The sequence below is a fragment of the Phodopus roborovskii genome, unplaced genomic scaffold, assembly GCF_943737965.1.
Source record: "Phodopus roborovskii unplaced genomic scaffold, PHOROB, whole genome shotgun sequence".
Taxonomy (NCBI): domain Eukaryota; kingdom Metazoa; phylum Chordata; class Mammalia; order Rodentia; family Cricetidae; genus Phodopus; species Phodopus roborovskii.
The window spans coordinates 56,998,586-57,025,898 of record NW_026126407.1 but is presented as its reverse complement, the minus strand read 5'-3'; the positions used below and the strand labels follow the sequence as shown (position 1 = coordinate 57,025,898).

The following is a 27,313-nucleotide window of genomic DNA, read 5'->3' as shown; positions in this document are numbered from 1 at the left end:
AGCTGTTTGGATACAACATGGTAAAGGGCAGTCAAAGCACTCTGTGACTGTACACTTGGGTGTTTGAGTGTGAAGAGTAAGGACAGCTGTCTCTCACCAACTGCCTGTTTCTAGTCTTTTGTCTTTTAGGGAGAGGCCCCTTCTCTTCCATGCAGCCCTGGAAATTTTCTCCACTCCAGACACCTGGGAAACAGAGACGTCCCATTCTTTGAAGCATAGTGAATCCTGACCCACTCATGTCCTTGTCTACAGGAACCCTGGGACTTTTCTGGGTCACTGTGAGCAGCTGTGGTGGTGAGCCCCTGATCTTGAGGTCACTTACCGGCTATCCTCTGCATCTTCATACGCCTGGCCTGGATGCGGCCCTTGGCTAGGCGCTGCTTGGCAATGATGCAGCGGATATGATCAGAGAACACAAAGGTGGCCTGCAGGATGGGGAAGGGCTTAGAGTGTGGGCTGGAGGCAGGCTTGTGGATGGTGATATTCAGGGCACGGCTGTCATCCTCTACTCCCGTCACCTGCATGTCCTGCATAGTTAGAAGGCAAAGGCAAGAATGTTCATCAGACACAGGGACTGGCAGTTTGAGGGGTGTCAGTGTCCTGTAGAAAGACACCAGCAATTTGAGTTTGGTTTTGTTCTGAAGGAGGCTAAATCTTGAAGATTCAAAGGCCTGACAGGGGAGAAAGGGTGTCATGGCTAGTACTCCTTTCCATGAGGACTTGTGATGCTTAACAATTAAAGAGTCACTCCAGCCTCTTCAAGGGTCACCACTGTCACAACAAGAAAACTCCAATAATCTTTCCTTCTGGGAAACCAGAGGTCAACTCCAAATACTTGTCACTACCTGGTGTCATGTTAGAAACTATCTCCTTGTTTCTCTTAAAAATGGGACATTGTTGGTGTCCTTTGTTGCATCCTGGGGGACAATCCCTGAAAGAGGGTCACCAGGACCATTTGGCAGAAACTTTAGGCAAGTTACATGTGAAAGGGAGAAAAGACACTGACAAGCAGTGAGTATATAAGGATTGTTTCCCCATAAAGTCTCAGGATGGGTTCTGCGCTGAGTCTACTACCCACAAAGGTCAAAGGGCACATGAGATAAAAGTGAACCCAACAGAAGATGGACTCAAAGATCAGCCATGCTAGAGGAGGTGGGAGCCACTGAAAGAGGTTCAGAGGTAAGGGGCTACACTACTGGGCATTGCATTTGGCTCTCTTTGGAAAGAATGCCTGCATTAAAGGGTGGCAGCAGGTCAGGTGACACTATTATGAATTCAAAGCAGGAAACTGGGTGTATAGCAACAGCCTGACAAATAGTAGCTATTGGAAGAGAACCAAAAAAGATGGTGCTGGTGGGGTCAGTCACTTTCATTGTCCGACAGAGGACATGCATCAGTCCTCTGAGACAGAAAACACTTTCCTGACATTAAGTTCTAAAGAAACTGGTGAATAAGATGTCAAGTAATCTACTGGATGGTATTTTACACAGGAGTCTCTCAGGGGTGGGGAAGATCATTGAAAGACTGGAAGGAGAGGACATAGGGTCAGTGTCTTCAAGCATAGGTGTGTCCCATCAAGAGCAGGCAACAATTGGCTGGTCAATGCTGTGGTGAGCAGTCACATCAGCCTGGGCAATGTCCTTGTGGGAATCAGAACACACAGTAAGGAAATGGACTTCTTTAAAGTAGGGTGAGCGGCAGGCTGAGGCAGGTTTGCTGGGAATTTAGGGACAGGGCACAGTAGAGATGAAGTGGAAATCTGCTCTCCATTCTGTGGACTATTTGTTTCATTATCTCTGCAGCCAGACATTAGTCACCAACTGCATTTAAAACAAACACACTGTAAAACATAGAGCCCCTATTGATATGGAGTGCTGTAGAGCCTGCTGTGCTGTAGAGAGCCAAGGAGGGAATTCTCAGGAACTCCTGTGGCAACAATGGTGTTAGAGGAAGTTGGCAGGAGCTACAAACTCCTAAAATAGCCACATTTCAAATTCTTGATTATCTGCCTAGGGAAATCCTGCCAGGGGCATGAGGAAGTGGAGCATCAGGTTTGCAACAGCATGCTTGGAAAGTTGGGGATGGCTGAGCATGCCCTGCTGTAGCCACATAGCAGTTAAAAGAATTACAGCAGGTTTCTGAAGTATGACCTAATGATGCTTTGTATTTCCCTGGAGTCTGCTGTTATGTCCCCCTTTTTGTTTCTGAAATATTGATTTAGCTATTCTCTCTCAGCTTTTCATTTAGTTTGGAAAAGGGTTTATTAACATTGTTGATTTTCTCAAAGAACCAACTCTTTGTTTCATTGACTCTTTATATTGTTCTCTTTGTTTCTATTTTACGGATTTCAGCCCTCAGTTTGATTATTTCCTGCCCTCTATTCCTCTTGGGTGAGTTTACTTCTTTTTGTTTAGAGCTTTTGGGTGTGCTGTTAAATAGCTATTATAAGAGCTCTCTAATTTCTTTATGAAGGCACTTAGTGCTGTGAACTTTCCTCCTAGCATTGCTTTCATTGTGTCCCATAAGTTTGGGTTGTTGTGCATTCATTTTCATTGAAGTCTAGGAAGTCTTTAATTTCTTTCTTTATTTCTTCCTTGACAGTGGTAACTTAGTAGAGAGTTGTTCAATTTCCATGAATTTGTAGACCTTTCCATTGTTTATAGTTATTGTTGAAACCCAAATTTAATCCATGGTGGAATGATAAGATACAGGGACTTATTTCAACTTTATCATTTATTTATTTATTTAGTAATTGTTGAGACTTGTTTTGTGGCCAAGTATACAGCCAGTTTTAGAGAAGGTTCCACACAGTGCTGAGATGAAGGTATATTCTTTTGTGCTTTCTGATATCTTATTCAATTTCTTTCTTCAAAGACTTGAAGTTCTTGTCATATAGGTCTTTCACTTGCTTGGTTAGAGTGACACCAAGATATTTTATATTATTTGAGGTTTTGTAAAGGGTGTTGATTCTCTGATTTCTTTTTCAGTTATTTTATTTATATAGGAGGTCTACTCATTTTTTTCTTTTGAGTTAATCTTGTATCTAGCCATTTTGACTAAAGGTGTATATCAGCTGTAGGAGTTCCCAGATAGAGTTTTGGGGTCACTTTGACTTCTTCCTTTCTAATCTGTACCCTTCAGTTGTCTTACTGCTTTAACTAGAACTTTGAGTACTATATTGAGTAGATATAGAGGGGGTGGATAACTTTGTCTTGTTCCTGATCTTAGTGGAATTGCTTTGAGTGTCTCTCCATTTAATTAGATGCTGGCAATTGGATTGCTGAATATCATTTTTATTATGTTTAAGTCCCTTGTAATCTGATCTAAGACTTTTATCATGAAGGGGTTTGGATTTTGTTGAAGACTTTTTTAACATCTAAGAAGATGATCATGTAGTTCTTTTTTTTTTTTTCTTTGAATTTGTTTATATGGTGGATTATACTGCCAGATTTTCATATGCTGAATCATTCCTGCATCTCTGGGATGAGACCTACTTGGTCATAGTGGATGATTTTTTTTTTTTTAATGTATCCTTGGATTTGATTTGCCAGTGTTTTATTGAGTATTTTTGCATCATGTTCATGAGTGAAATTGGTCTGTAATTCTCTTTCTTAGTTGCATCTTTTTTTGTTTTGGGTATCAGGGTGACTGTGTGGCTTCATAGAAAGAATTTGGCAATGCTCCTTCTGTTTCTATTTTGTGGAATAATTAGAAGAGTATTGGTATTAGCTTTTCTTTGAAAGTCTGGTAGAATTCTGCACTAAAACCATCTAACCCTGGGCTTTTTTGTTTGGGAGACTTTTAATGACTGTTTCTATTTCCTTAGGAGTTACTGGTCTATTTAAATTGTTTATCTGATCTTGATTTAAACTTAGGTAAGTGGTATCTACCAACATATTTGTACATTTCATTTCGATTTTTCAATTTTGTGGAGTTAGGTTATTGAAGTATGACCTAATAATTGTCTGTACAGCCACTTTGGAAGTTAGTGTGGCTTCAGTTTCTCAGAAAATGGGAATCAACCTGACACAATATCCAGCTATATCACTTTTGGACATATACTCAAAGTATGCACAAGGACACTTGCTCAACTATGTTCACAGCAGCATTATCTGTATTAGCTAGAACCTGGACACAACCTCAATGTCCCTCAACTGAGGAATGGGTAAGGAAAATGTGGTACACTTACACATGGAGTATTACTTAGCTATTAGAAATTAGGACACCAGGAAATTTGAATGCAAATGGATGGAACTAGAAAAAAGTCATCCTGAGTGAGGTAACCCAGACCAGGAAAGACAAGAATAGTATGTACTCATTCATAAGTGAATATTAGGGAATAAAGACAAGAAAAAAGTCTATACATGTTTACAGCAGACTCAGCAGACTTGATTTTTTTTTTTTCCTTTTCTTTTCATTCTGAAGCAATGTTTCTCTGTGTAGCTCTAGCTGTCCTGGAACTTGCTCTGTAGACCAGGATGGCCTTGAACTTGGAGATCTGTCTGCCTCTGCCTCCTGAGTGCTGGGCTTAAAGGTGTCATATTTCTTTCTGAAGTTTTGTTTGTTTTTGAGACAGAGTTTCATTATATAGCTTTGGCTGGTCTGGAACTTGCAATGTAGACCAGGTTGGCTTTAGACTCACAGAGATACATCTGCCCCTGTTTCCAAATTACTGAAATTAAATGCATGTGCCAGCCCAGCACCACATCTGGTCTGTTTTTTTTTTTTTTTTTTTTTTTTTTTTTAGACAGGGTAGCATGTAGCTCAGGCTGGCCACAGATTCCCTAGGAAACCAAGGACAACATTTAACTTCTGATCATCTTGCCTCTCCCTACTAACTTCCAGTGTTCTAGACATGTATGATTATACCCAGTTTTATGTGGTGCTGGGATGGAATCCAAGGCTTCATACATAATAGGTAAACACTCCATACCAACTGAGCTCCAGCATCCTCTCCTTACTCCCACCCTACCCCTAACCCAATTTTATTTTGAGATAGGGTCTTGCTACACAGAACTTATTAAATAGACCAGTCTGTCTTTGAATATATGGATATCATCCTGATTCTACTGCCTGGGTACCAAGATTATAGGCATATACAACTATGTGGTCCTTCCCCGCCAAGTCGGACCGACAAATGGTTGGACACACAATTAAAAAAAAAACAGTGCATGTAGTACTTGCACTTGACAGTGAAACAGATTTGGAAAGACCAGCTACACAATGGATTAGTTCCTCTATGGGGAGAGTGTCAGGATCAAGGTTTCAGTAAAGGGGACTTGGATCTTGTCTGTGCAGTATTCTGGCTGTTGTGCACATCCTTCTTGTGTCATCAGAAGTGATTATAGAGCTGACACTTGGGCATGTGTGTGTAGAGCTGGCTGAGAAAGCTCTCACCTGCAGAAGGCCTGCAAACTTGACCACTCCCCAGCCAAGCCTGGACACATCGGGCTCCACCAGGCTCATTTGGTAAATATCCACAGCCAGGAAGCGCTGGACCATGCCACCGTCCTTGGTGATGACTGTGCATGCAATCAAGTCACTGTTATCTAGGAAGAGGAGCAGAGAGAAGAATGAGGTGAGGTTAGCACCATACAGCCTGGGTTTGAGTGCCTCTTAAGCCAGTTCTGCTGAGTTTCTTCATCTCTTTAGGCCTTAGATTCTTTAGGTTCTCATAGCAATGTTTATTAGGACTGATATAAAGCACATAAACAGCTAGGTATTAGGCATACAAGCTACACTAGCTCAAGGGTAGAACCTGCCTGGCATGTATGAAGCCCTGGGTTTGATCCCCAGCACCATAACAACCACCACCCAACAGCCCAGATCCCAGGAACATTCATGGTTTAGCTTATGTGAAGACAGGAAAACAAAGTTCTCTGCTCTTTAGCAATACCACAAATCCTCAATTCAGTGTCTGACAACTTAGAGTCCAGCTTTGAACTAGGTGGAATGTGACCCTGGGCCAGGAACTGATCCCTCTGAACCATGGCTTTCCATCTGTGACAGGGGGAAAGGGTCACTTATCTCAGCATATTTGTATGGAAACAACAGCTGCTAGGAAGGTATTTGGTATGAAATAGCACATCACAGGTCCCTTCTCCTACTTGGTAACTCAAATCTGTTTTATTCAGCACCAATTGCTCTGAAGTCACCTGAGTAACAGAAGTCATCAATCATACTTGCAGCCCAGGCTGTGAGTTCCATCCAATGAGATCTTCTTTCATATGTTTTCAATAGATAAAAGCTAAACCAGGAAAACACCAAATGTCCCCAAATCGGGGACAACTTGGCCCTGACTTTCCCATCAGATAGGAAATTACAAACCCATAACAACACTATACTTGACTTTGAACAGTAGCTGTAGCTGTCTGTGAGAAGTAGGAACTGAAATGGGAGTGTGTATAAAGAAGCACTAAAATTAATGGAAGAACTTTCATTTAAAAACAATTGCTTTTTATTACATTTATTTAGTTATGTGTGTGCATGTAGTCTCATCCCACCATGTGCGAAGGTCAGAGGACAACCTAAGGGTGTTAGTTCCTCCCTTCCACTATGTAGGCTTTGAGAACTGATCCCAGGTCCTCAGGATAGGCAGCAAGTGCTTTTACCCACTCAGCCATCTTGCCAGACCCCTATTTATTTTTTGAGACAGGGTCTCACTCTTTAGCCCTGGCTAACATGGAATTTGCTTCACAGACCAGGCTGGCCTTGATCTAACAGAGATCCACCTGCCTCTGCCTCTCAAGTGATGAGATTAAGGGCATGTTTTCATTACATGTACCACTCTACTGCTTAAAATTACATTTAAATGAGAAAGTATTTAAGATGTGCTTTTGAAAAAACAACAACAAAAACCTGAGGTAAACATCACACTGAGTCTGGAGATGTAGCTCAGTGGTAAAGTACTTGCCTAGCAAGCAGAAGCCTGTAGGTTTGATTTCTGTTAGCAAATATGCACACAATATGCTCATGTGAGCCTAGGGTGGTAGTTCAGTGGTAGGACATTTGCTTAATATATGTGAGGCTCTATCTAGATTTGGGTTTGATTTCCAGCTCTGTGTGTGTGTGTGTGTGTGTGTGTGTGTGTGTGTGTGTGTGTGTGTAGCTACTTACAAACTACAAAAGTAGAAAACTCTACAATTTTAAATGAAAAAGAGGGTAAAGTATTTAGTTTCATGATTTTGAGATGTGAAAACAGTATCTGTATAAAGAATTACAAATCTACTGGGCAAAGGGAAAGGTACAAAGGGGATACATTCTAGCTTCAAACACAAATGGCAACTAACTTGAACTTGAGTACCGTCTAAGGGACACTCAACCTCATATACACAGCTTTCCATTTTCCAACTGAGGATGAAAAGGAAATCTCCCCTCTTCTCTCTCTTTAGGCTACCCCAATAGAACACAGTTCAGCTTGGCTCTCTGAGATGTAAGTTGCCTGGAAACCTGGCTTCTGTGTGGATGTTTCCTGAATATTCTCCCTTCTTTTTTCTTTTTTTTATGGGCTTTATGCTTCCATCTCCTCTTTGGTACATAACACCTGGGACATCATTCTCCGATGCAAATACAAGGTCAAATGTGTTTAACTGCCTGTACCTGCATTTGTCCTTTCTTGTTATCTATGTTAAGAATATGCTTTTTCATTCCAGCTATCTGGTCATGGATATAGAACTTTTAAACAGGGTCTTGCTATATATTCTAGGTTAGCCTCAAACTCATTATATAGCCTAGGCTATCCTCCAATTCAAGGTGATCTTCCTGCCTCCTAAGGGCTGGGATCAGGGTATAAGCCACCAGGCCTGGTTTATATTTGAACTTGATATTTTTTTCTTCAATAATTTTTTTTTTTTTTCCTGTTGGTGGTGTGCATTTGTGTGTGTGTCAAGGGCAAGCCTAGGGTGTCAGTTTTCAAGAGACACCCATGTTAATTTTGGAGTCAGGGTTTCTCACTGGGATCTGAGGCTCATGAATAAAGCTAAGCTGGCTGGATGGCCCTCAAGCTCCAGAGATCCACCTGACTCTGCCTCCTCAGGGCTGGGATTTTAAGCATATACCACCCACATGCAGGGGATTGAACCTAAGTCCTAATGTTTTCAAGACAAACACTTTACCATCTCTCCAGTCCCTTTGACCTTGGATTTTTAACTCCAAATTGTATGGCTTTCTCTTGTCTTTTTAGTTATCAAGAGTGAAAGCTATCTTGCTCATTTTTAGAAGTATCTTCTTTGTGGCAGGTGAGATTTATTTCCTTTACTCAATATTTAAAATATCTTCTCAATAAGAATCTTCTACTTTTAAAAATTCAACAAAGCTAGGCATTGTGTGGAGGCAGAGCCAGGTGCTTCTCTTGAGTTTGGGGCCAACATGGTCTATAAAGTGAGTTCCAGGACAGCCATGGCTATACAGAGAAACCATCTTGAAAAACAAAACAAAACCAATCAACCAACCCACCCACCCCAAACCCAAACAAACAAACAAACAACAACAAAACTCCAAACCAAAAACCCCACATCTGCATTTTCTTTCCCTTTTCCTTTCTCCTCCTTCCCTCTTCTCTCCTTTCCTTTTCCTATGCCATTATCAGGACAATACATCTTTTATCTGCCCTTGCACTTTCAGAAGAACTGGTCTGCCAGATCAGACCAACCACAAATGATGGTGACTTGGGGCTTGTTGGAGATGGTGGGATTTACTGACAGGCAGCATGACTACCTCATAGAGCTGAGCTGTCTTAGGGGCTTCAGGGAAAGACCTACCACTGTCACTACAAACAACAACAACAACAACAAAAAGAAAGACAAAACCCCAAAGTTGAACAGCTTTCAGAGATGTCTTTGAGACATCAAAGTCCCATGAAGACACAGGGAGATTTCATAAAAAATAAGAATACAGTGTGCAGGTGAGGGGCAGCAGGGACAGGCAAAGAAGAAAAGAAGTGGCATCCAGAGACTGAGACCATTGTACTTGCGGAAGCAAGTAAATACTGGCTTGGAGTGACTTGCATGTGAACCTGTCAGGTGTCACATTAGGAAATCTTGCTCCAACTCATGTGGAGGTTTCAGATGAGCCAGTGAGTGGAACCCCAGTTTGCCCACAGTCTACATTTTCAGGAGAATGGGTGTGGATTCTTCTGGGAGTCAGAAGGCAGGACAGCAGTGTGCTGAGGCCCTGTGAGGTAGCAGGCAGATCTGTCCTAGTGTGTGGCAGCCTCAGGACCTTCTCAGCATGGCTCTCTAGAGTTCCCAGTGCAGGTGGCCTTGGTGTTCCCTATCACACCACATTCCAGATCTTGGTGCCCATCTAACTTTCCTGGATCCCTCTCTGACTATATTCACAAGTGTTTGGGCCTAGACCTCCCTTGAGAAACACTGCAGAGGGATTGGTTAGATGTCTGGGGGTAAAGGTGCTTGCTGCTAAGTCTAATGTCCTGAGCTCAATCCCCAGAATCCGAATAGTGGAAGAAGAGAATCAGCTTCTACAAAGTTGTCCTCTGACCTCTGCTCATAGGCTATGACATATATATGTGTGACCACACGCGCACACACACACACACACACACACAGATACACATACCATCCTTAACTGTAAACAATATAATTACAAAATACAGAAGGAGCTAGGCATGATCGCATGATCACACTTGTGATCCCAGCTACACTGGAAGCTGACACCGGAGGACTGCAAGGTCAAGCCACCCTGGGCAACTCTGTGTGTGTAAAAAAAAGGGCTGGGGCTACATAGCTCAAAAACAACAACAACAACAACAACAACAACAAAGAAACAGTAACAGAAACCACTGCAGATAACGACATGGAAGATTATCCAAGTGATCTCAGTGGTAAAAGATGAACCATATAATGACCATAAAGGACACAGGTGAGGAGTTGGGGACAGCCAGTGAATACAAAAAGGGGCCCACCCTCATAAGGAGTCAGGAACAAAATCAAAACAAGATACCATCTTCTACCCAGTGAGCTGGCAGTAAGAAGAGCGGTTGATTATATCAGGTGTTGCTGAGGACTCAGAGAATGGCATTCTCAAAGACTGCTGGGAGAAGAAATGAGCACAGCCGATTTGAAGAGCAAATTAGCATTCTTCATTAAAACTGAAAGTTTCACTTCCTATGACCCAGAAATCTCTATGTTCCCAAGAAAAACACTCATCTGTGTAGGCCAAGAGCTGTGGCCAGGGATGCTGAGGGCTCCTCCTGGTTTGTGAGGACCCAGATGTTCAGAAGTAAGAGAGAAAGAACCTGAGTAAAAAGGGTTCATTTTACTCACTGTGAAAATCTCAAGGTCTTACTGCCCAGGGGGAAAAGCCAGTTGTGGGGTGATTCAGTTCATCACAGTCTTCTAATTTTCTAGTGGGAAACAGCTTCTACTGCATACTAAAAAGAGACCAACTGGCTTGTGGCTGGTGCCTGGGCTCCACAGATTGGTGGTGAATTAAGTTTGGGTTTATCCTGGGCTAGCTAGAAAAACCATTATGTCAAAAGAAAGATAAAGGAAGGAAGAAAGAGAAAAGAAAGGAACAGAGATAAGGGAAGAAGGAAGGAAAGAGAAGGGAAAGAAGGAAAGGAAGGAAAGGAAAAAGAAGGGGAGAGTGGAAGCATGGCAATGGCCTCCTAGTGCATATTGTAATTGTATGTGTGCACATGTGTGCAGGCCATAGGCTGATGCTGGGCTTCTTTCTGGGTTGTTTTCTACCTTTTTATCTCACTGAACCTGGAGCTCACTAATGGGCTACATTACCTGGATGACAACACCCTCCTGTGCACCCCACCGCAACCCCAGCTGAGGCTGTAGATAGGCCACGCCCCTATCTTTTTATGTGGATGCTGGAGATTCAAAAAGTCCTCATGCTTGCATGGCAAGCACTTTTTACTTGACTGAGCCATCTCCCCAGGGCCTGTTTTTGTGTGACCTTGAACTCTAAATACTCCTGCCTCAGTGTCTCAAGGACTGGGATTATGAGTATACTTTAACACATTCTGCCTTTTATCAAAAAAGGAAATAAAAATAATTAAAAAAAAACCCAAAAAAAAAAAAAAAAAAAAAAAAAACAAACCACAAAACAAAACAAAAACAAAAAACTAGGACTCTTGAATTATGTCAACCTGTGGGGATGTAGTTCAATTACAGAGTTCTTGCTTAGCCTGCAAGGACTCTACAAAGCAAAGGCACAAACCAAGTAAGTGAACCTGCACCAGCCTGAAGCTTTCTTCCTAGGGCAGCAGAATAGGCTGAAGGAACCCTGATGCAGATTTTTTTTTTCTGTGAGACACACTCTCCAAGCATGGCCACCTTACCTGCTCTTTTTAGAATGGGACTTGATTCTCTTACCAATGTCTACATTTTTACTCCTTAAACCTGGGGGCCTCAGAGCAGCAAAGGTACTGGCAGAAATGGTGCCCAGTTGGGTCTTTGTCACAAGTGGTTGTGATGTCTTTCTAACCAAAGTCAAATGCTTGGCAAAATACCTTGGAACCCTTGATCTAAGTCTCTAGAGTCAGGTCCTCTGAGTGCAGGATCTTGACCAAAGTGAACCTCCTCAGAGGGAGATAAGCAGTCAGACTTGGGGTTGTGTCCCAGAACTCCTGTGATGCCACAGGGCAGACAGACTATACAGACCCTTGGCCTCTTCTGTCTCCATCCCCAATTACGTCTCAAGTAACCCCAATGACTGTTGCTCTGAAATTCCCCATTTCCTCCATCTTTGTTGAACTAGCCCCAAGGATGCAGGGCCTTGCCTGCTGCGTTCACCTAAGCCACCCCCCCCCCCCAGGATACGATGAACGGAGGCAGCGATTGACCCTGCAGAAGCATTTCGAGTGGGACATCCCCAGTGCTCCTCATACTTGAAAGGGCTATTTCTCAATACATTGCTCTCTGTAGCCCCAGGCTGCTGCTCTCTCCCACAGTTCCCTCCAACAGGATGCAGCTTGTTACTGACCAGAAAATGGTAAATGGGGCTGATTGACTTTAGCTGCATTTAAATAATCCTTTCCTGATAAAATATGGATGCCAGCACATAATTTAATTCTTGGCATTGGTGGCTCCCTCTACATTTAGAATCAAGGAAGTCCTTTTCAGCAAGATTTCTAGGCCAGTGGAATTCCAGGACACTGGAATTCTGCAACCTGATACCTTACGTTCAGGCCAGAGTAGTAATATAGTGAGCACCCCCAAGTTTTAGGAACTTGGATATGTTTTAGGAATTCATCTTTACATTTGAGAGGCCAGGAGGGGCTGAGGTAGAGGCTCCCTGATTCTTTTGAGTAGGCATCTGGAATTGCAAGACTGCAGGGCTTCAGGCTAGCCTTCCCAGCCACTAGCACACCAAAAAGCCTCTAACTGATTCCAAAGACTATGTCTGGTTTCCTCTGCACATCAATCTAAGCTGGCTCAATCTCTCTGCACATATGCTACCAGGAAATTGCAGGCCCACGGGTGGCACGAGATCGATAAAGACATGGAGGGTCACAGATACACACTGGTGTGGGCTGTCATTCCATTCCCAGCTTTGCATGTTTTCTAAAGCTAGCACACAAAGATGATCTAAAGGGTGATCCTGGTCCCCAGAATTTCTACTAATGACAAAAGCCCTTGTATGTCAAGTCTTGAGCTCCTGCTTTGACATGTCCCTGGACATCATGAAAACAAACAACAACAAAGAACGAATTGTGTGTTAAGTAACTTCCTTCCTCAAGGACACACTAACAGAGGACACGTGAAGGTACCCAGCCTTATAGATAGATGGTAACCTTCACACTCTCCCAACAGGCTGATTGAAACTTAGGTCTCGTGTACCCTGGACATGGCCAGAGAGGAGTCTGGCCCTTCAGGGGAGAGGGCATTCCCAACCTGGGCTAGCTGCCAAAGGGGATGTTGGCTAGCTGCAGTAGGTGACAAATGACAAATGGCTGACATAAACTCTCCAAGGGCAGACCCTGAAGACTGAGACTCTAAGACACCTGTGTGATAGGAGGCTGTCCAGTGCAAGGTCTCTCTTCACTGGGAAACCCAGATCCTCCAGTCAAAAATCTGTATTCCACCCTTCAGTTTCTTTTCTTCTTGTAAGCAGGGTATATTGTGTGGCTTACTGCTGCTATGACACAGTGCTTAGTGATACAGACTTAAGTCCTACCTCCAGAAAGTGTTTATACCTTGGGCCCATGGATCTTTTCATCTGACACTTTGGAGACTGGCCTCACTATGAGGGAGATGGTATTTGAAGCACTGAAAATCCATTCCACAACGAAAATGACGGATGGAAGTTGCTTCCACTGTGTTTCTGTGGGAGCTAATAAGCACCTTATAGGAAGCCTGGCTGATTCTAATGTAACCCAGAAAGGCTGGAGTGACAAGGCCCAGGCCCCAGTCCAATCTACAGGTCAACAGAGAATAATAGTCTTGTAGGAATTAGCTCTCAAGACCCAAGGATTGCTGCCAGGGTGTTTGATGGGGGGCATATGGCTCCTGACACCTAGACAGTTAGCAGTTAGGTATGGATGGGTACACTCAATTAGGCCCAGAACTTCCCCTGACAGTCAAATCAATCCTATGAAGAAAATTAAGTAACCATTTCTCCATCAGTACAGCAACAGCTTAAGGAGTATTTGTTGCAAGTAGCAATCAATTACTCTGTCTTCTTTGAAGCTCCCTAAAGCATTCCTTCCCAGCACAAGGGGCAGCCATGAAGCATGACCCCTCCTTCTGGGATGGGGAGGGTCTGCAAACATCTCTTTGTGAGTAAGGGGAAAAGGTATGCTGCTGGTATTTCTTAAGTTTGTAAAGGAGAGCTGCAACTAGCATGCAGAGAGTAGGCTATTTGCTGAAGAGAAATTGAACTTGGAGCTTGGTTTCAAGTTTTTAACAGCAACCTGGTCAGCTGTTGCTGCTACTGCTTTAGCTATCTCACTGCCTTTCCCCTGGCCTTGGGCTTCCTTTGCACTCAGTTTGGACCACAGCAGAACTGCTGACCAACACTGTTTCCAGAACTCTGCTCCTGGACAGATACCCATTCCTCTCCCTCCTGTAAGCACAGTTCTGTGTAAGCATAAGCCTTGTGTGCTCCAGGCCAATGGCCGGAGGATTTGTATAGGCTCCATCATCATCCAGCTGTAGTGACCTACATCTGCAGGCTTGGGGTAATCCAGCTGTACTTTATGATATGCAAGCTACAGTATTTAGGGAGAAGGGTAACAAGGTCTGAAATTTGCTTTGAAAGGAATTCAGTGAAGTAAGGATTGGACTGGGGATTTAGCTTAGTGGCAGAGCGCGTTCCTAACAGGTGTGAATTCTATGCCCAGTACTTGCAAATTAGGAGGCAGGGACTGATGGTGAGTAGAAAAGTACATGGGTGATAAAAGAGAATGGTGGATGCCAGTGTTGTGGGTAGGTGGCCCATGGGTGTTGTTCACTGTGTATCTCTTTCAACTTGGTTGCATGCTTCAATGATTTTCAAATGGCCCACTGAATTACAACTGACTTCCTAGATCGCATGCAAACAAGCCAGGGCAGCATGACTGATCCAAGAAGGTGTTCAACACCCAGCCCCTCTGCCATGTGTTTGTTAATTATGTTTCTCATCTTTATTTTGAAGATTTATTTAATTGTATGTGTGTATATATGAATGCAGGTACCTATAGAGGCCAGAATTATTGGATCCCTCCTGGAGATGGAGTCATAGGCAGCTGTGAGCTGCCCAATGTGGGTGTTATGAATTGAATTAGGGTTCTCTGGAAAAGTACTTTTAACCACTGAGCCATCTCCCCAGCCTTCTCACTTCTTTTTGAGAAGCAAATTTTATATTTATTATTAATATTATTACTGTGTGTGCATGAGTAAGGATATGTGTGTCCACAGCATTAATGTGAAGGTTAGATGACAACTTTAGGGAGTAACTTTTCTCTTTCCACCATGAGAGCCTATGCTTTAGCTTAGGTTGCTTTCTGGCTTTTGTGATGAGCATTCCTACCCACTGAGTCATGTACCTCTGCCTTCCTTCTCCTCCTTTTCTTTCTTTATAGACAGGGCCTTAGGGAGCCCAAATGGCCCTGAACTTAGTATGTGGTTGAGGGTAACCTTGTACTCTAGATCTTCCTGTCTTACTTTCCATATGTTAGGTGTGTCGCCATATCTGGTTTATGCAGTGATTGGATGGAACCTAGGGCCGTGGGCATTGGAGGCAAGCACTCAACCAACTGAGCTACATTCCCACTTAAAAAATATTCTTTCCTTGTGTGTGGCAGTTATGTATATGAATATTTGAAGGAATATATGCATGCACATGAAGCTGATGCCAAACATCTTCCTCAAGTGCTCTCCACTTTTTATATTATGGCAAGATCTCTTGCTAAACCTAAGATTATTCAATGAGCCAGCTTGCCTGGTAGCAGTGGGAATTACAGCTTTCATATGGATGCTTGATGCTGGGGATCCAAACTCTGGTCCTCATGCTTTTATGGCCAAGTACTTGAACGGATAACCATTACTCTGGCACTTCATCACTTCCATCAATTTTTTTTTTTTTTTTCCAGTGCTGGCAATGGAGTTCAGGCTGCATGCATGCTAGGCATGTAAGTGCTCTACCAGTAAGGCCTTTATGCCACTTTGACTGATGACTATAAAATGTTCATATCACAAACACCTGTTTGGTGCCCCAGTAAAGAAGAGAGACATTACATCTTAGCCCTCTAGGGACCTGGTGTGCCACTGAGAACACTGAACTAGCAATCTACAGACACAAATAGGTACCTGTTGTTTGCTCACTGGGTAGCTGCTACATGATGGGTAACTATGACATAGCTCAGGAGCAATGGGAAGGAGAAACACTGGAGTCCAACATGGGACAGGGTGTCAGGCGCCTGTCCCAGTGTTCAGAGTTGGAACTGGCTCAGCTCCACCTGCTCCAAAGGTGGGGCTTCCCACAGCCACTTCCTTTTTCTCAATCAGCATGCCTTGCCTACTCAAATATGCAAATAGTTTCCCAAAGTTCACGAAGAACCCATCCCCTGTTTGTTCCACCCTATGAAAACTACCACAAACTCTTTTTAAGAGGATAGAACGAGAATTTTCCCTTTCCCATTCCCACATCTCCAGAAACTCAGGCAGAATGGTGCACCCTGTCCTCCCAAATGCCCCAGTCTGCAGGGCAGGGAGCTCAGTCAGTAATCACTCCTTGTTTTTCTCACCATCACAGACAGATAGCTCGCTGAGAATGAATGCAATTACCAGAAACTAGGCCCAGATGAGCAGCACTTCCAAGTAGAGCATGGCACAACCCCTTATCAGGTAGCATGCAGCCTGCCACCAGGGGCACAGATCTCATCTTCTGCAGTGGTGACCACACTTATCTCTGCTCTGCTCTCAGAACAGCACATTTGCATAGCACATTGCATAATTTCCTCTTTCAAAACAGCCCTGTTTAGCATGAGTAAATAAAGTTATCTAACCCTGTAGTGAAGGGAAGACTCCAGATTTCCAAGAAGAGATTGGAATGCTCGAGCTGTGCTGTCACGCTTGGTGGCCTATCAGGCTCTCATGGCTTTCACTGGAGCCTTTCAGAAGCCCCCTGAGATCTCAGCTCTGAGCCCTCCAGAGGATGTGGTCAGGGTCTGTCCACTCTGCATTTTCTAGGCAAGGAAGGTGCCTCCCAGTTCTAGGTAACCCCTCTGAGCTTCAAATTCCTAGAGGGACACATAGAGACACACTTTCCTTTTTCCTTCTGGGAGGAAGATTCTGGAAGACAGACTATATGCTCTTTCTTTCACATTTCTTCTTCTAGATATTTTATAAGAAAACAGTTCATGTAGTGGAGTGACAAGCATAGGACTTATCTGTGGGATTGCCATGGAGTCTCAGGGAAGTTTGGAAAGAGCTAGAACAGTGCCTTGCATAGAAATGAACTTACCCAGCAGGAGCAAGATGGCCTGGTGGGGACTATGGTAAGGGGGTCTGGAGGGGACTGCAGTGAGTGAGTCTGGATCAGCAGCACACTGTGCTATCTTCTAGGCTCTGTAGCCTCCATCCAAGGCATGACCTTTCTAGGTGGGCTTTAGCTGGCTCATTGTTTCTCAAATTAAGAGGTTTGGACTAAACCACATGTCTATTTTTTGATGGGAAAGAATGTCTAAATTCCATACCAGGGGACACATTTATGGCTGCTTGGCAGAAATTAGTTCTCAGAGTGAATGCTTACTGGCATAGTAGGCTGATTTTTCATTAGCTTGTGGGAATTCAGTACACTTCAGACATTAACAGTAAAATATGGGAGACCTCTGGTGGAGATATTCCACACCTTTGGACTTAAACAAAAGCTTCAGACTTCACAAACCAAATTTCCTGCTTTGTAGTTTCAATTTCCAGTGTATTACCAATAAGCATCTGGCACCAGAGCAGCATTTTCAAGTATGTGATATAAACTGCTATGGTTAATATAAACTCAACCTTATCAGCATTCCTCAGTACAATACTACACCCAGTCAGATGGCCTTTCAATTATTAAACTCTGCCTCCAGCATAATCAATACTGACATGATCAATTTTTTTTTTTTTTCTTCCTTCTCTTAAAAATGAACTTGCTGGCTGGAGAGATTGCTCAGCAGTTGAAGAGGTCTTGCTGCTCTTGCAGAGGACCCAAGTTTTATTCCTAGAACTCAAATGGTGACTTCTAACCATCTGTAACACCAGTTCCAGGGGCTCCAACACCTTCCTCTGGCTTCCACAAGGAATGCATAAACATGGTGTGCAGATATATATACAGGGAAAACATCCATACATAGAAAATAAAAAGAAATACATTCTAAAAAAAGAATCCATTAAGAAAGGAAACCATCTATTTATTCCTTTATTTTAGTTCAGTCATTCAGCAAACTTATCTCTGAATTTGGGGACACAGACATGTAATCCTAACATTCAGGAGACTGCGGCAGGAGGGCTCAAAGTTGGAGGCCACCTTGAGCTACCTAGCAAGACCATGTCTCATACATTAACTAAATAAATAGGGCATTAGAAAGTGGCTGTTGGTCAAAGTGTTTGCTGTGAAAGACTGATAGCTTGAGTTCAACCTCAGGAACCTATAAAAGTTAAGACGTAGTGGCATGCTTTTGGATCCTTAGCACTCCTATAGTAAGCTGGGAGGCAGGGGAAATTGGGCATAACAGTGGGAGGGAATAATGAGTAGCAAAAATGCCTGGTTTCCATGTTGTCACAGCCCCTTAAGATCTACAGAAACATTGAGACCCTCGCCTCCCAATCCATGAGAGATTTCCCTTGCTTGCTGTACACAAGCAGACTTATGGAGTTAGGCTGCCACAGATTTGAATTTGTTAGGCAAAGAAAAGAGCTAGTCAAGTAGGCCCCAGGCAGTTAGTCTAAGTTCCTGGCAGGGACAGACACTTGGGAGGGATGCAGCTAGCAAGGGTGCTGGACTTGGTTGCTGAGCTTAGTGAAGTCATAGCTAACTAAGCACTAGGTGTAACTATGGCAAGTCAAGAACCACAGTTTCTAAGATCTCTGTTTCCTGCCACAGGCTGCACAGAGTGCAGCTTTGGGCCTCTACTTGCATTGGCACAGGGTCAATGCCCAGTGGCCAGCTCTACAGCTGTTCCCATGTTCCACCCCACTCACAACGGTTGTGAAGAGTCTGCATCCTATGTCCTTGTGTCTGGGAAGGACACTAGGGCTCAGCAAGGGTGAACACAAGGCTCACCCATCAGTGAAGGAGCTGGGATCCAGAAAGATTCCAAACCGTGTGCTATTCTCCTTTCCTGGTCAAAACCCACTTCTAGATCATGCTGCTCAGACAGAAATGCCCCACAACTGTGCTAGCTAATTTGAAAGCTCTAGCTAAGGTTGTTATTTCTATTTCAGTGAATTAAAGTTAAATTTAAAATGCACTTCCTGGGTCCAGCAAGATGCTTCAGTGGGTAGGGGTGCTGTCAAGCGTGACAACCTAAGAATAATCTCTGGAGCCCACACAGAGAAAGGAGGGAACTGATTCCCACAAACTGTCCTCTAATCTACACATACACATAAACTATCAGCTGTTTTCCCATTGTTGGATAGCCACAGGACTTGAACTACACAGGACTTGAAATGTGGCTAACACACCAAGAATTTTAATTCTGCTTTCATTTTCATTAACTTAAGTTTTGGTAACAGGATCTATTTCTTCCTCTTATTCCAGGACACAAAATGGCCAAAATGTAGCTTCAGAGAAGGCTCAGTGACAAAACCTCAGTAAACAGGGAAGTAGTCCTCACCTTAGATCTGATGGGCCACTTCAGCATTCTCATCCAGGAGTTAATCACAGCAGCCCTGAACTCAGTCCTATGAGTCAGTGCTCTCTGCCATTAATGCTTTAGGTAAAGGAGGATATAAAATAATAGGTCGGGGGAAAGAAATTAATTAGGCTAAGCCTTTAAAAATATTTCTGATACATCAAATCCAAATGAAAGGTTAACACACACAATGAAAATAGTAAAAGGCACTTACAGAGGACCTCAGAACACAGGGAAAGAACACTTAGAATCTGTCAAGGATGAGGAGCTGATTAAATCTTGAAGATAAGGTAATTGGTAAGTGATGACAGACATTTACTCGCAGCTGAATTTAAATCAGAAAAACATTTTCTAGTTACTCACCTAGCTACTGGGAACACAGCTGATGTCCACTAAAAGGGAAGCTTTCAAGCTTGGCTTGCCCTTGAACCCCTAAGCTCACTGCAGAATTACATGCTAAGGACATACTCAGATGAGTTTAGAGAGGTTCCAGGAGGTACATGCTCAGGAAGTGGGGCTAAATGAGATAAAAACTTACACATAAATGGGAAACTAAGTCATAGCACATACTCTCAATGGAACACTATATAGTTGTTTTTGCAGTACTAGAAGATTGAACTCAAGCACTCTACCACTGAGCCATATCCTTAACTTTATAGTGCACTTTTGAAAAAAAAATGACAGGGAGTTAAGAATAAGCTCAGCAGTTAAGAATAAGAGGGTTCCTTGTTCACACATTGAATGGCTCACAACTGCCTGTAACTCCAGTTCAAGGAGGCCTGACATATGCTGCAGGCACTTGCACACACGTTGTACAAATACTACGTCCAAGAAAACACACATACACATAAAGCCGACAAATTCTGGGTATGATAATGTACACCTTTAATCCCAGTACTTGGGCATACTCTGTGAGTTCAAGGCTAGCCAGGACTACAAAGTGAAGAGACCCTATCCATAAAGAAAACAAAAGGCATTGAAACCTTACAGCCATAGTTGTACTATTAGCTCCATTTATTTGATATTCTCCTTAAGTTACATCCCTATTTTGCTAGTTGATTTGTTTTTTTTTTTTTTTTTTTTTTTTTGCATTCTTAAACATATTTGTGTTTATGTGAATATATGCCAGGTACATGTGACTATGTTAGTGTATATGTAGATACCGTAGAGACCACAGTAGAATGTTGGATACCTTGGAGCTGGAGCTATAGGTAGTTGTGAACAACCTGATGTAGGTGCTGGGAACTGAACTCAAGTCCTCTGAAAGAGTAGCACATGCTATTAACTCATTAGCTATCTCTCTAGTAGACTCCAATTAATTTAAAAGGATACTTTGTACTATTTATATAAATGTAAAGTTACTATCTTCCATCAACAGAAAGACTTAGCTGGGCACAGAGGCAAAATATTTCATATATGTACCAACAAAACCTGCCTCAGGTTCCATGCTGTATAAAGTATGGCAGAGCAGGTGGGCCAGTGACGAGGGTGGGGAACAATGAAGACCACAGAACAGCAAAAATGAAGTGAAAAGTGACCTCCTGACTATTGTTAGGTTATGGCATGGTTATAAGTATCTCATTTAAACAAACAAACAAACAAAAACACCAAAAACAACAACAAAAAACCCCACCAGTCTCTTTTTTCTTTTTCCACAGTTTAGAAAAATGTCAGTGGTCATGATTTCTCCCATAGGGCAGTGTGCTTCTTGGTCTAGGACTGCTAGAGGAAACAATCCAATCATAATCAAGGTGAGAGGGAGTAGGGAGGAAGGTAGGAATTGCCTAGTTTGATTTTCTTGGGAGGATAAATGTACATAGTTAAAGGCAGCAAAGACCACCAACTCCCACAGCAAAGGCTCTGTCTGGTGAAGGCCACACCTCTGGCCTTGCTTGTAGCTCTTCTCTTTTTCTGCTACTCAAAAAGCTGCCAGCTGTGTCAATTGCTCAGTCTCTGTTTGCCTCTGACAGCCTCTGCCCTGCCCATAGCTGGCTGTCCAAGTAGGACAAGCTCTCCTGGACAGAAATGCCAAGGTGGACATATGAAGAGAGCCTGGGGCCAGGAGTTAGAGCCAGAACCTGTGCCATGTTCCAGTTTGAGGTTATGGCCTTAACAGCTTGATCCCTGACCCCATTTCTGACACAGGGTCTCCTAGATCCAAGGCTGGCCTTGAACTTCTGTCAAACCTCTCAGTGTGCTAGGCTGCTGACATGCTTGCTTTAAGTGGAACTGGAAGCAGAGCCCAAGGTTCCATGCAAGCTTGCCTGTCTACTTTCTTGTTCACTCTCCACTTTCCTTCATTCTTGTGTAACCTTTCCTGTCTGACTTCTCTGTTCTTGAAACATGACCTAGAAAAGGCAGGCTTTCCACCTTCCATAAGATTACCACCCACTTTTTCCTGCCACTTACAGCAAAGATCCCAGGCTTGTACACTTGAAACAGAGTTTCATTTCAAAGACTACCCACTTAAAAAAAAAAAAAAAAAAAAAAAAAAAAAAAAAGATTAACAAGTGTTCAAAGAAGAAACAAGTCATGGAAAATGTGACTCTCTGCTTCCTCACACCTCCCCAGAAGAAAGTAGACACTTCAAAGACACCTCAGTTCTGAGGGAGCCAAGAACTACCAATGTGTGCTGGGCTCATCACTACTGGACAACTTTTTCCATTATGTACTCTGAGGGCCATGGCTCCTTTAAGTCAGCCCCCACTTCTTCCTAATAACGATAACTTGATTCATTCTACAGACTTTATTGATTCCAATGTGATTCATGTAAAATTCATGGCCACCATGCAAAGCTAATTTTTCACATTTGAGTTATAGTATGAACTGTACAGCAGAAATGGCAGAGAAAAGAGGGGTAGGGTGTGTTCTGTGTGTGCGTGCGTGCGTGCGTGCGTGCGTGTGTGTGTGTGTGTGTGCGCGCGCGCGCATACACAGTTTGGCAGAGGATGCCCAAGCAGGTGTGCAAGGCTCCTAAGAAAATAATTAGCAGGGTTTCTTTTCTAAAGAACTCACATGCAAAAGGGCCATATGAGGTCAGTTCTTAAGAAGGGAACTGTGTGGTGTGGGCGAGGCAAGTCTGCAAGGCCTCTGCTTCAGACAGCGAGGCCTCTCAGCTCTCCCAGCTGCCCCCGTAAGAGCAGCTGGAACCATCAAGATCTGTTAGGCCACAGAGCTCAGCACCCTCCTCCCACAGCTGTGCACCTGGGGATAAAGCAGGCACTGCCTCCAGACTGCTTACTGTAAACACACTTGAGGCCTGGAAACTTCACAGGCTGGGCCTCTTTGCCACTGGTAGGAGGAGGGTTCTGGGTTTGGCCTCTGGAACCCCTGACTCATGCCACCTTTCCGTTTCCCTCTGAGGCCCAAGGCTGCATCTTCTGTCACCTAAAAGTGACACAGCAAGGTGGTTCATTAAGATAGATATGGCTATAGGCCCTGCAGAGCTAGCAAGAGCCCCAGGAAAAGGCTGAGATGGGGCATTGTTGACAGATGGGCAGTCTTATTCATTATAGCCGCCACCACATACAAAAGAAATAAACTGTCCCAGTCCCCAGGTGGGCACAGTGAGAGCGGTCTCCACCCCAAGGCTCTTACCACTCTTTCCAGGGAGAACCAACTTGCAGACTGTCACTGTCATATTCCAGCATCCCACTGGGGTTGGGGCACTGATCCAGGTCCAGCAAGAAAAGTGTGTTCCACAAGCTACTGCTTCTAGTCCTACCCTACTCACCTTGACCTAGCTGTGGCAGTGGCTTTTTTGGAGCAGGTGGAGGCATCCTTTCCTTGCCTTCAGAGGGTATCCATTCTACATTGCCATGATCCCTTTGCCTGGTGCCAATACCTTTCCCTTCGCCTGGTACCCTACCCCAGCCTCATAGCTGGCTGTGTTTAAAACAAATTCACTTTATTTCAAAAGATACTTATTTGGATATGAGTGGAATGTGACCTTCATTGCACACCTTCAACAAAGGCAAGCCAGGGGAGAAAGATACCAGTATATTTAGCAAATCAGGCATGGCCACACATACCTGTAACATCATTACCTAGCATAAAGACCAAGAGTTTGAGGCCAGCCAGTCTAAATAGAGTCTCACAAACAAAAGCAAATAAATAAATAAATAAATAAAACAAAACAAAGCAAGAAAAACATAGTTATATCTAGCCAGTTATGCCCTCTAGCCTGCTAGAATATGCTCATGCCAGGCTCACTGTGAGGGAAGAGAAGACAGGGAGAATTAGGGGACATGGGAAGGGAGATGAGTCCCTGCTGGGTCCATTAGATTTTACTTACTGTGTCTGCATGCACACACATGTGTGCCACAGGGTGTGTGGAGAACAGAGGACAAAGTGTGTAGTTGGTTCTCTCCTTTTACCACAATGGTTCTGGAACCAAACTCTAGTCATCAGGCTCAGCAGCAAGTGCCTTTACTTCTTGAGCTCTCTCCTCGGCCGGTTCTCCCTAATCTAACTGGGAGTCAGAAACTTCCATCAAATTTACATTACTGGCAATAACTGTGTTCACCTAGGACCAGAATGCATGTGGCCTTAGAGTTTAACCGTGCTTGCACCCCTCCCTCCTCTCTAAGTCTTAAACATTGCACCTCATAAAACTACTCCACACATTTCACTTTCAAAAGGAAATCCTTACGCTAAGAAAAATGACCAACTCATAAGTGATTTTTACATAATTTTAAAGGTCCCAGCTTTATTTAATCTTTAAACATTGTTCTAAATTACACCTTTTGACCAATGTAACTCATGTTCACTGTGAATACATCTAAGTATGACTCTCTCAAGAAGCCTGTGTCTGTGTCTTGGACGTGTACCACAATTTTCCTAAAACTCCCTCCCCCACAGCATTTAAGGATGCATTCTCCCTCATCTTAATAAGCCCACTTTGGATTGTTCTGTAAATCCTTTCTGTGGGTCTCTTTTTACTAAGCAGAGTCCCTCAGGCTGCAGCACTGAGTGGTGTCTCTCTGGCACAGCGGACAAGACTGCAATTGACAGGTGTGTGTATTCAACTGAAGTGGGAGTCTCTTTCTTCATTGTTTTTATCCTGTCCTTTCTTCTGTTCTCTTCGTCTTCACTGTTGTGAAGCTAGCAAAGACTATGAAGGGATGAAGAGGAAGTGGGCATGGATCCTCAGAAGGGGTCTCAGGGATGGGTCTGAAGAAATGGCTTAATTGAAGATGGTTCTCTACTGGGTTCCTCTCTGTTTTTGTTTTTTCGAAACAAGGTTTCTCTGTGTAACAGTCCTGGCTGTCCTGGAACTCACTCTGTAGACCATGCTGGCCTTGAACTCAGAGATCTGCCTCTGCTTCCCAAGTGCTGGGATCAAAGGTGTGTGCCACCACCACCTGGCCTTCTCTGTTTCATAGGGAGCGCAAGCTGGTACAGGGCTGGTGGAGGAACTTCCAATCTCCTGCCTTCCCCTCCCACTGGCCTGAGGGCCCCATGATGATAACAGCTGCCATATACCAAGGATTATATAGCATAAAGTTTTGTGAGATGAGGCAACTGAGGCCCAGATACCCAGGGTCATACTCAAGGCTCTACAATCTGATGTGCGAGCTTCAGCTCTCACCATATGCCAAGAACCAGAAAGAAGGTGGGAAGGAGAATGAGGGCTTTGGGGGAAACAGGAACTGAAGTAAACTATGTTCAAATGTGCATTTGCAAAATTACTTTCAGGAAAACCCTGGGATGCTTGTATGCCAGAGGATGGGATGTACATGTTTTCAAAGAGTTGATTTTCTCTGGATATGGAGGGCCCCAGGGCATCAGAACCTCTGCTCAGTTCCAGTTAGGCAAGCACAGCTGGCCTGTGAAGAATGGGAGTAATTCAGAGTCCTCTATCCAATCTCAGCTGACAACAGCTCAGAGGCCCGCTGAGCTTCATGCACAGTACATGACGTTTTCTTTGCACACTTTTCCATTTCCAGATGAAGGACACCCAAGCTTGGGTCAAGGGTGTGCCCCCAAGTCCCTGGGCTGGTGTCTGTGATCATCCTATCGCTTCTATCTGCCTCCTTGCCAGTGCCCTCCCCTGTATGGCAGTCCTCTAAGTTGCAGAGTCTAAGTCTCCAGGAGGGTGAGGGAAGGGAGCTGTGGGGGTCACACAGCTCCACTGCCCCCCAGTGGTCAGCATGCTGCCACTGACTAGGCCTGTGAGCTTTTATTGAAAGCCACAGCAACTTCCCTTTCACTCTGTGAAATAAGTGACATCTTTCTCAACACCCGTTATCAATCTCTGACTGCTTTTAATAGAAGCAGTTCACAGTGTGTGGGGGTAGATGTAAACAGAGGGGAAAACTGCTTGCCTCAGGTCTTTACAGAGAGAGGAGGTGGGGGGCTTTAAAAGCCCACTGCACCGGGGCTGCACTTTCTCAGGGGGCTTGGGGAGAGGGATTACTGGAAGACAAGTAGCAATAAATGGTACCCTATGGAGATTGAGCTCCACGGCAGTATCCCATGCCTGTCAACATCACATTTTGCTGCCCAAGGACACATGTCACAGAGGGCTGTGGTTTGTCTGCCTGTGATCCCTTCTCTGACCAGCCCCTGAAGCAGCTCCCAGAGAACCCACAAGCACACACAGCAAGGGATGGACTGCTCCCCAGCTTTCCCTCAAGCCGGGACTGAAAGGGCTTTTGAAGCTCAGTCCTCTGTGGCAGGTCCCACCTCATGTGGTTCTTCTGAGGAACTAGGCTCATGCAGATGAAGCACTGCTTGATACAATGGAGTGTTTGGCAAGGAGCTAAGTAACGTTGCAAGCATGTTCCTGGAGGATTTCAAAATAAACACTGACAGGATGGAGGGCTGGGAACGTCTGTGTGTAAAGGATGGTGGAGGTCTGAGTGACTGCAGCTGTGTGGTCTCCATATGAGTGATGGAGATAGAAATTCCAATGCGGGAAGTCCTTCCCAGCACCTCTTTGATGGGAAGAACAGAGCAGTACCTAGGGATGACTGGCTTGGAGTGGGGGTCTGGCAGTCATGAAGGCCTAGTCATGCAGGGGGCTGTGCCCTATGCCACTTGGCAAGTGGCCTTGACCTTCTGACTGATCTCATTCCTGAGCCACATGGTCCTCACAAGAGAGAAGCACACTTACTGCTCCTGACTAGTAGTAACAAGGGCTTTAAGTTGAAGATGTTTAGATGGAAGCTGTTTTTCTCTGTCACACAGGTGATAAAGATGGAGTGTGGCCAGTGTTTTTCATGGTTAGAGCTATCATTAATATCACTAGATCTAACTCAGTCCAGCAACTGTAGTATTGAATCCATTGCATTAAAGCTCTGTGCTGGAATAGAGCTACTCACATTGCTCACACTTTGGGTCCTCTGAGACAGTGAATGACCAGACATATACAGTACAGTGCCCATATTCACAGTACTTGCACACTGGACACCACACTCTGGGCACTTTCACTGAATGCAGTCAAGTACAATAAGCTCCACCCATGTCCCTGATTCAGGAAAACCCCACTTCAAATTGCCAAAACCAAACTGTAGAAAAGATGAATACAGCCCCAATTGTGTAAAAATGGCAGTCATTCAGTGGGTCAATATTTACTCAGTAGCAAATAAGGCCAGGGTGACAATGGTGAGACAAGCAGACCAGGTCTCTGTAGGAAGACAGGTATGAATGAATGCAGGCACAAGGGTCAGGGGACTGGTGGGGTGCATGCCCCAGGGTAGACTGGAGAGGACATTGGGCAGGGGAGGAAGAGGACATATGCATGGTTTTAGCCTCTTACAAAAAGAATCTGTTCAGCTTTTATTTGGTAGCAGAGAAGCCATGGAGCAAACTCACAACACCAGGATGGGCTTCTACTCTAGTGTAAAGAGTAGAGATACTGTTAGAAATGAGGACATTTTCTAACCACTGTCTGGGGGTGTAGGTCTGGCATCATTTCTACTCTTTGAGAACAGGTTGTAGAGGACAGACTAGCAGTCCAAAGTACACTGTGGCTCAGGGTTGTGGGTACACCTAATAGAACACAAAATTAAATTATAGTGG

At 44.0% G+C, this 27,313-nt stretch overlaps 1 protein-coding gene across 4 annotated transcripts in view; it reads right to left on the bottom strand.

Annotated features, from left to right (window-relative positions):
• Clec16a (C-type lectin domain containing 16A) overlaps positions 1–27,313 on the bottom strand; it is a 195,537-nt gene that overhangs the window by 57,802 nt on the left and 110,422 nt on the right. For all 4 annotated transcript variants that reach the window (XM_051181415.1, XM_051181417.1, XM_051181418.1 and 1 more), the window contains exons 19-20: positions 5,398–5,549; positions 323–527 (exon numbers count right to left, since the gene is read on the bottom strand). In XM_051181415.1, coding sequence (XP_051037372.1) covers positions 323–527; positions 5,398–5,549 — 357 coding nt within the window. The remainder of the gene's footprint in view (positions 1–322; positions 528–5,397; positions 5,550–27,313) is intronic.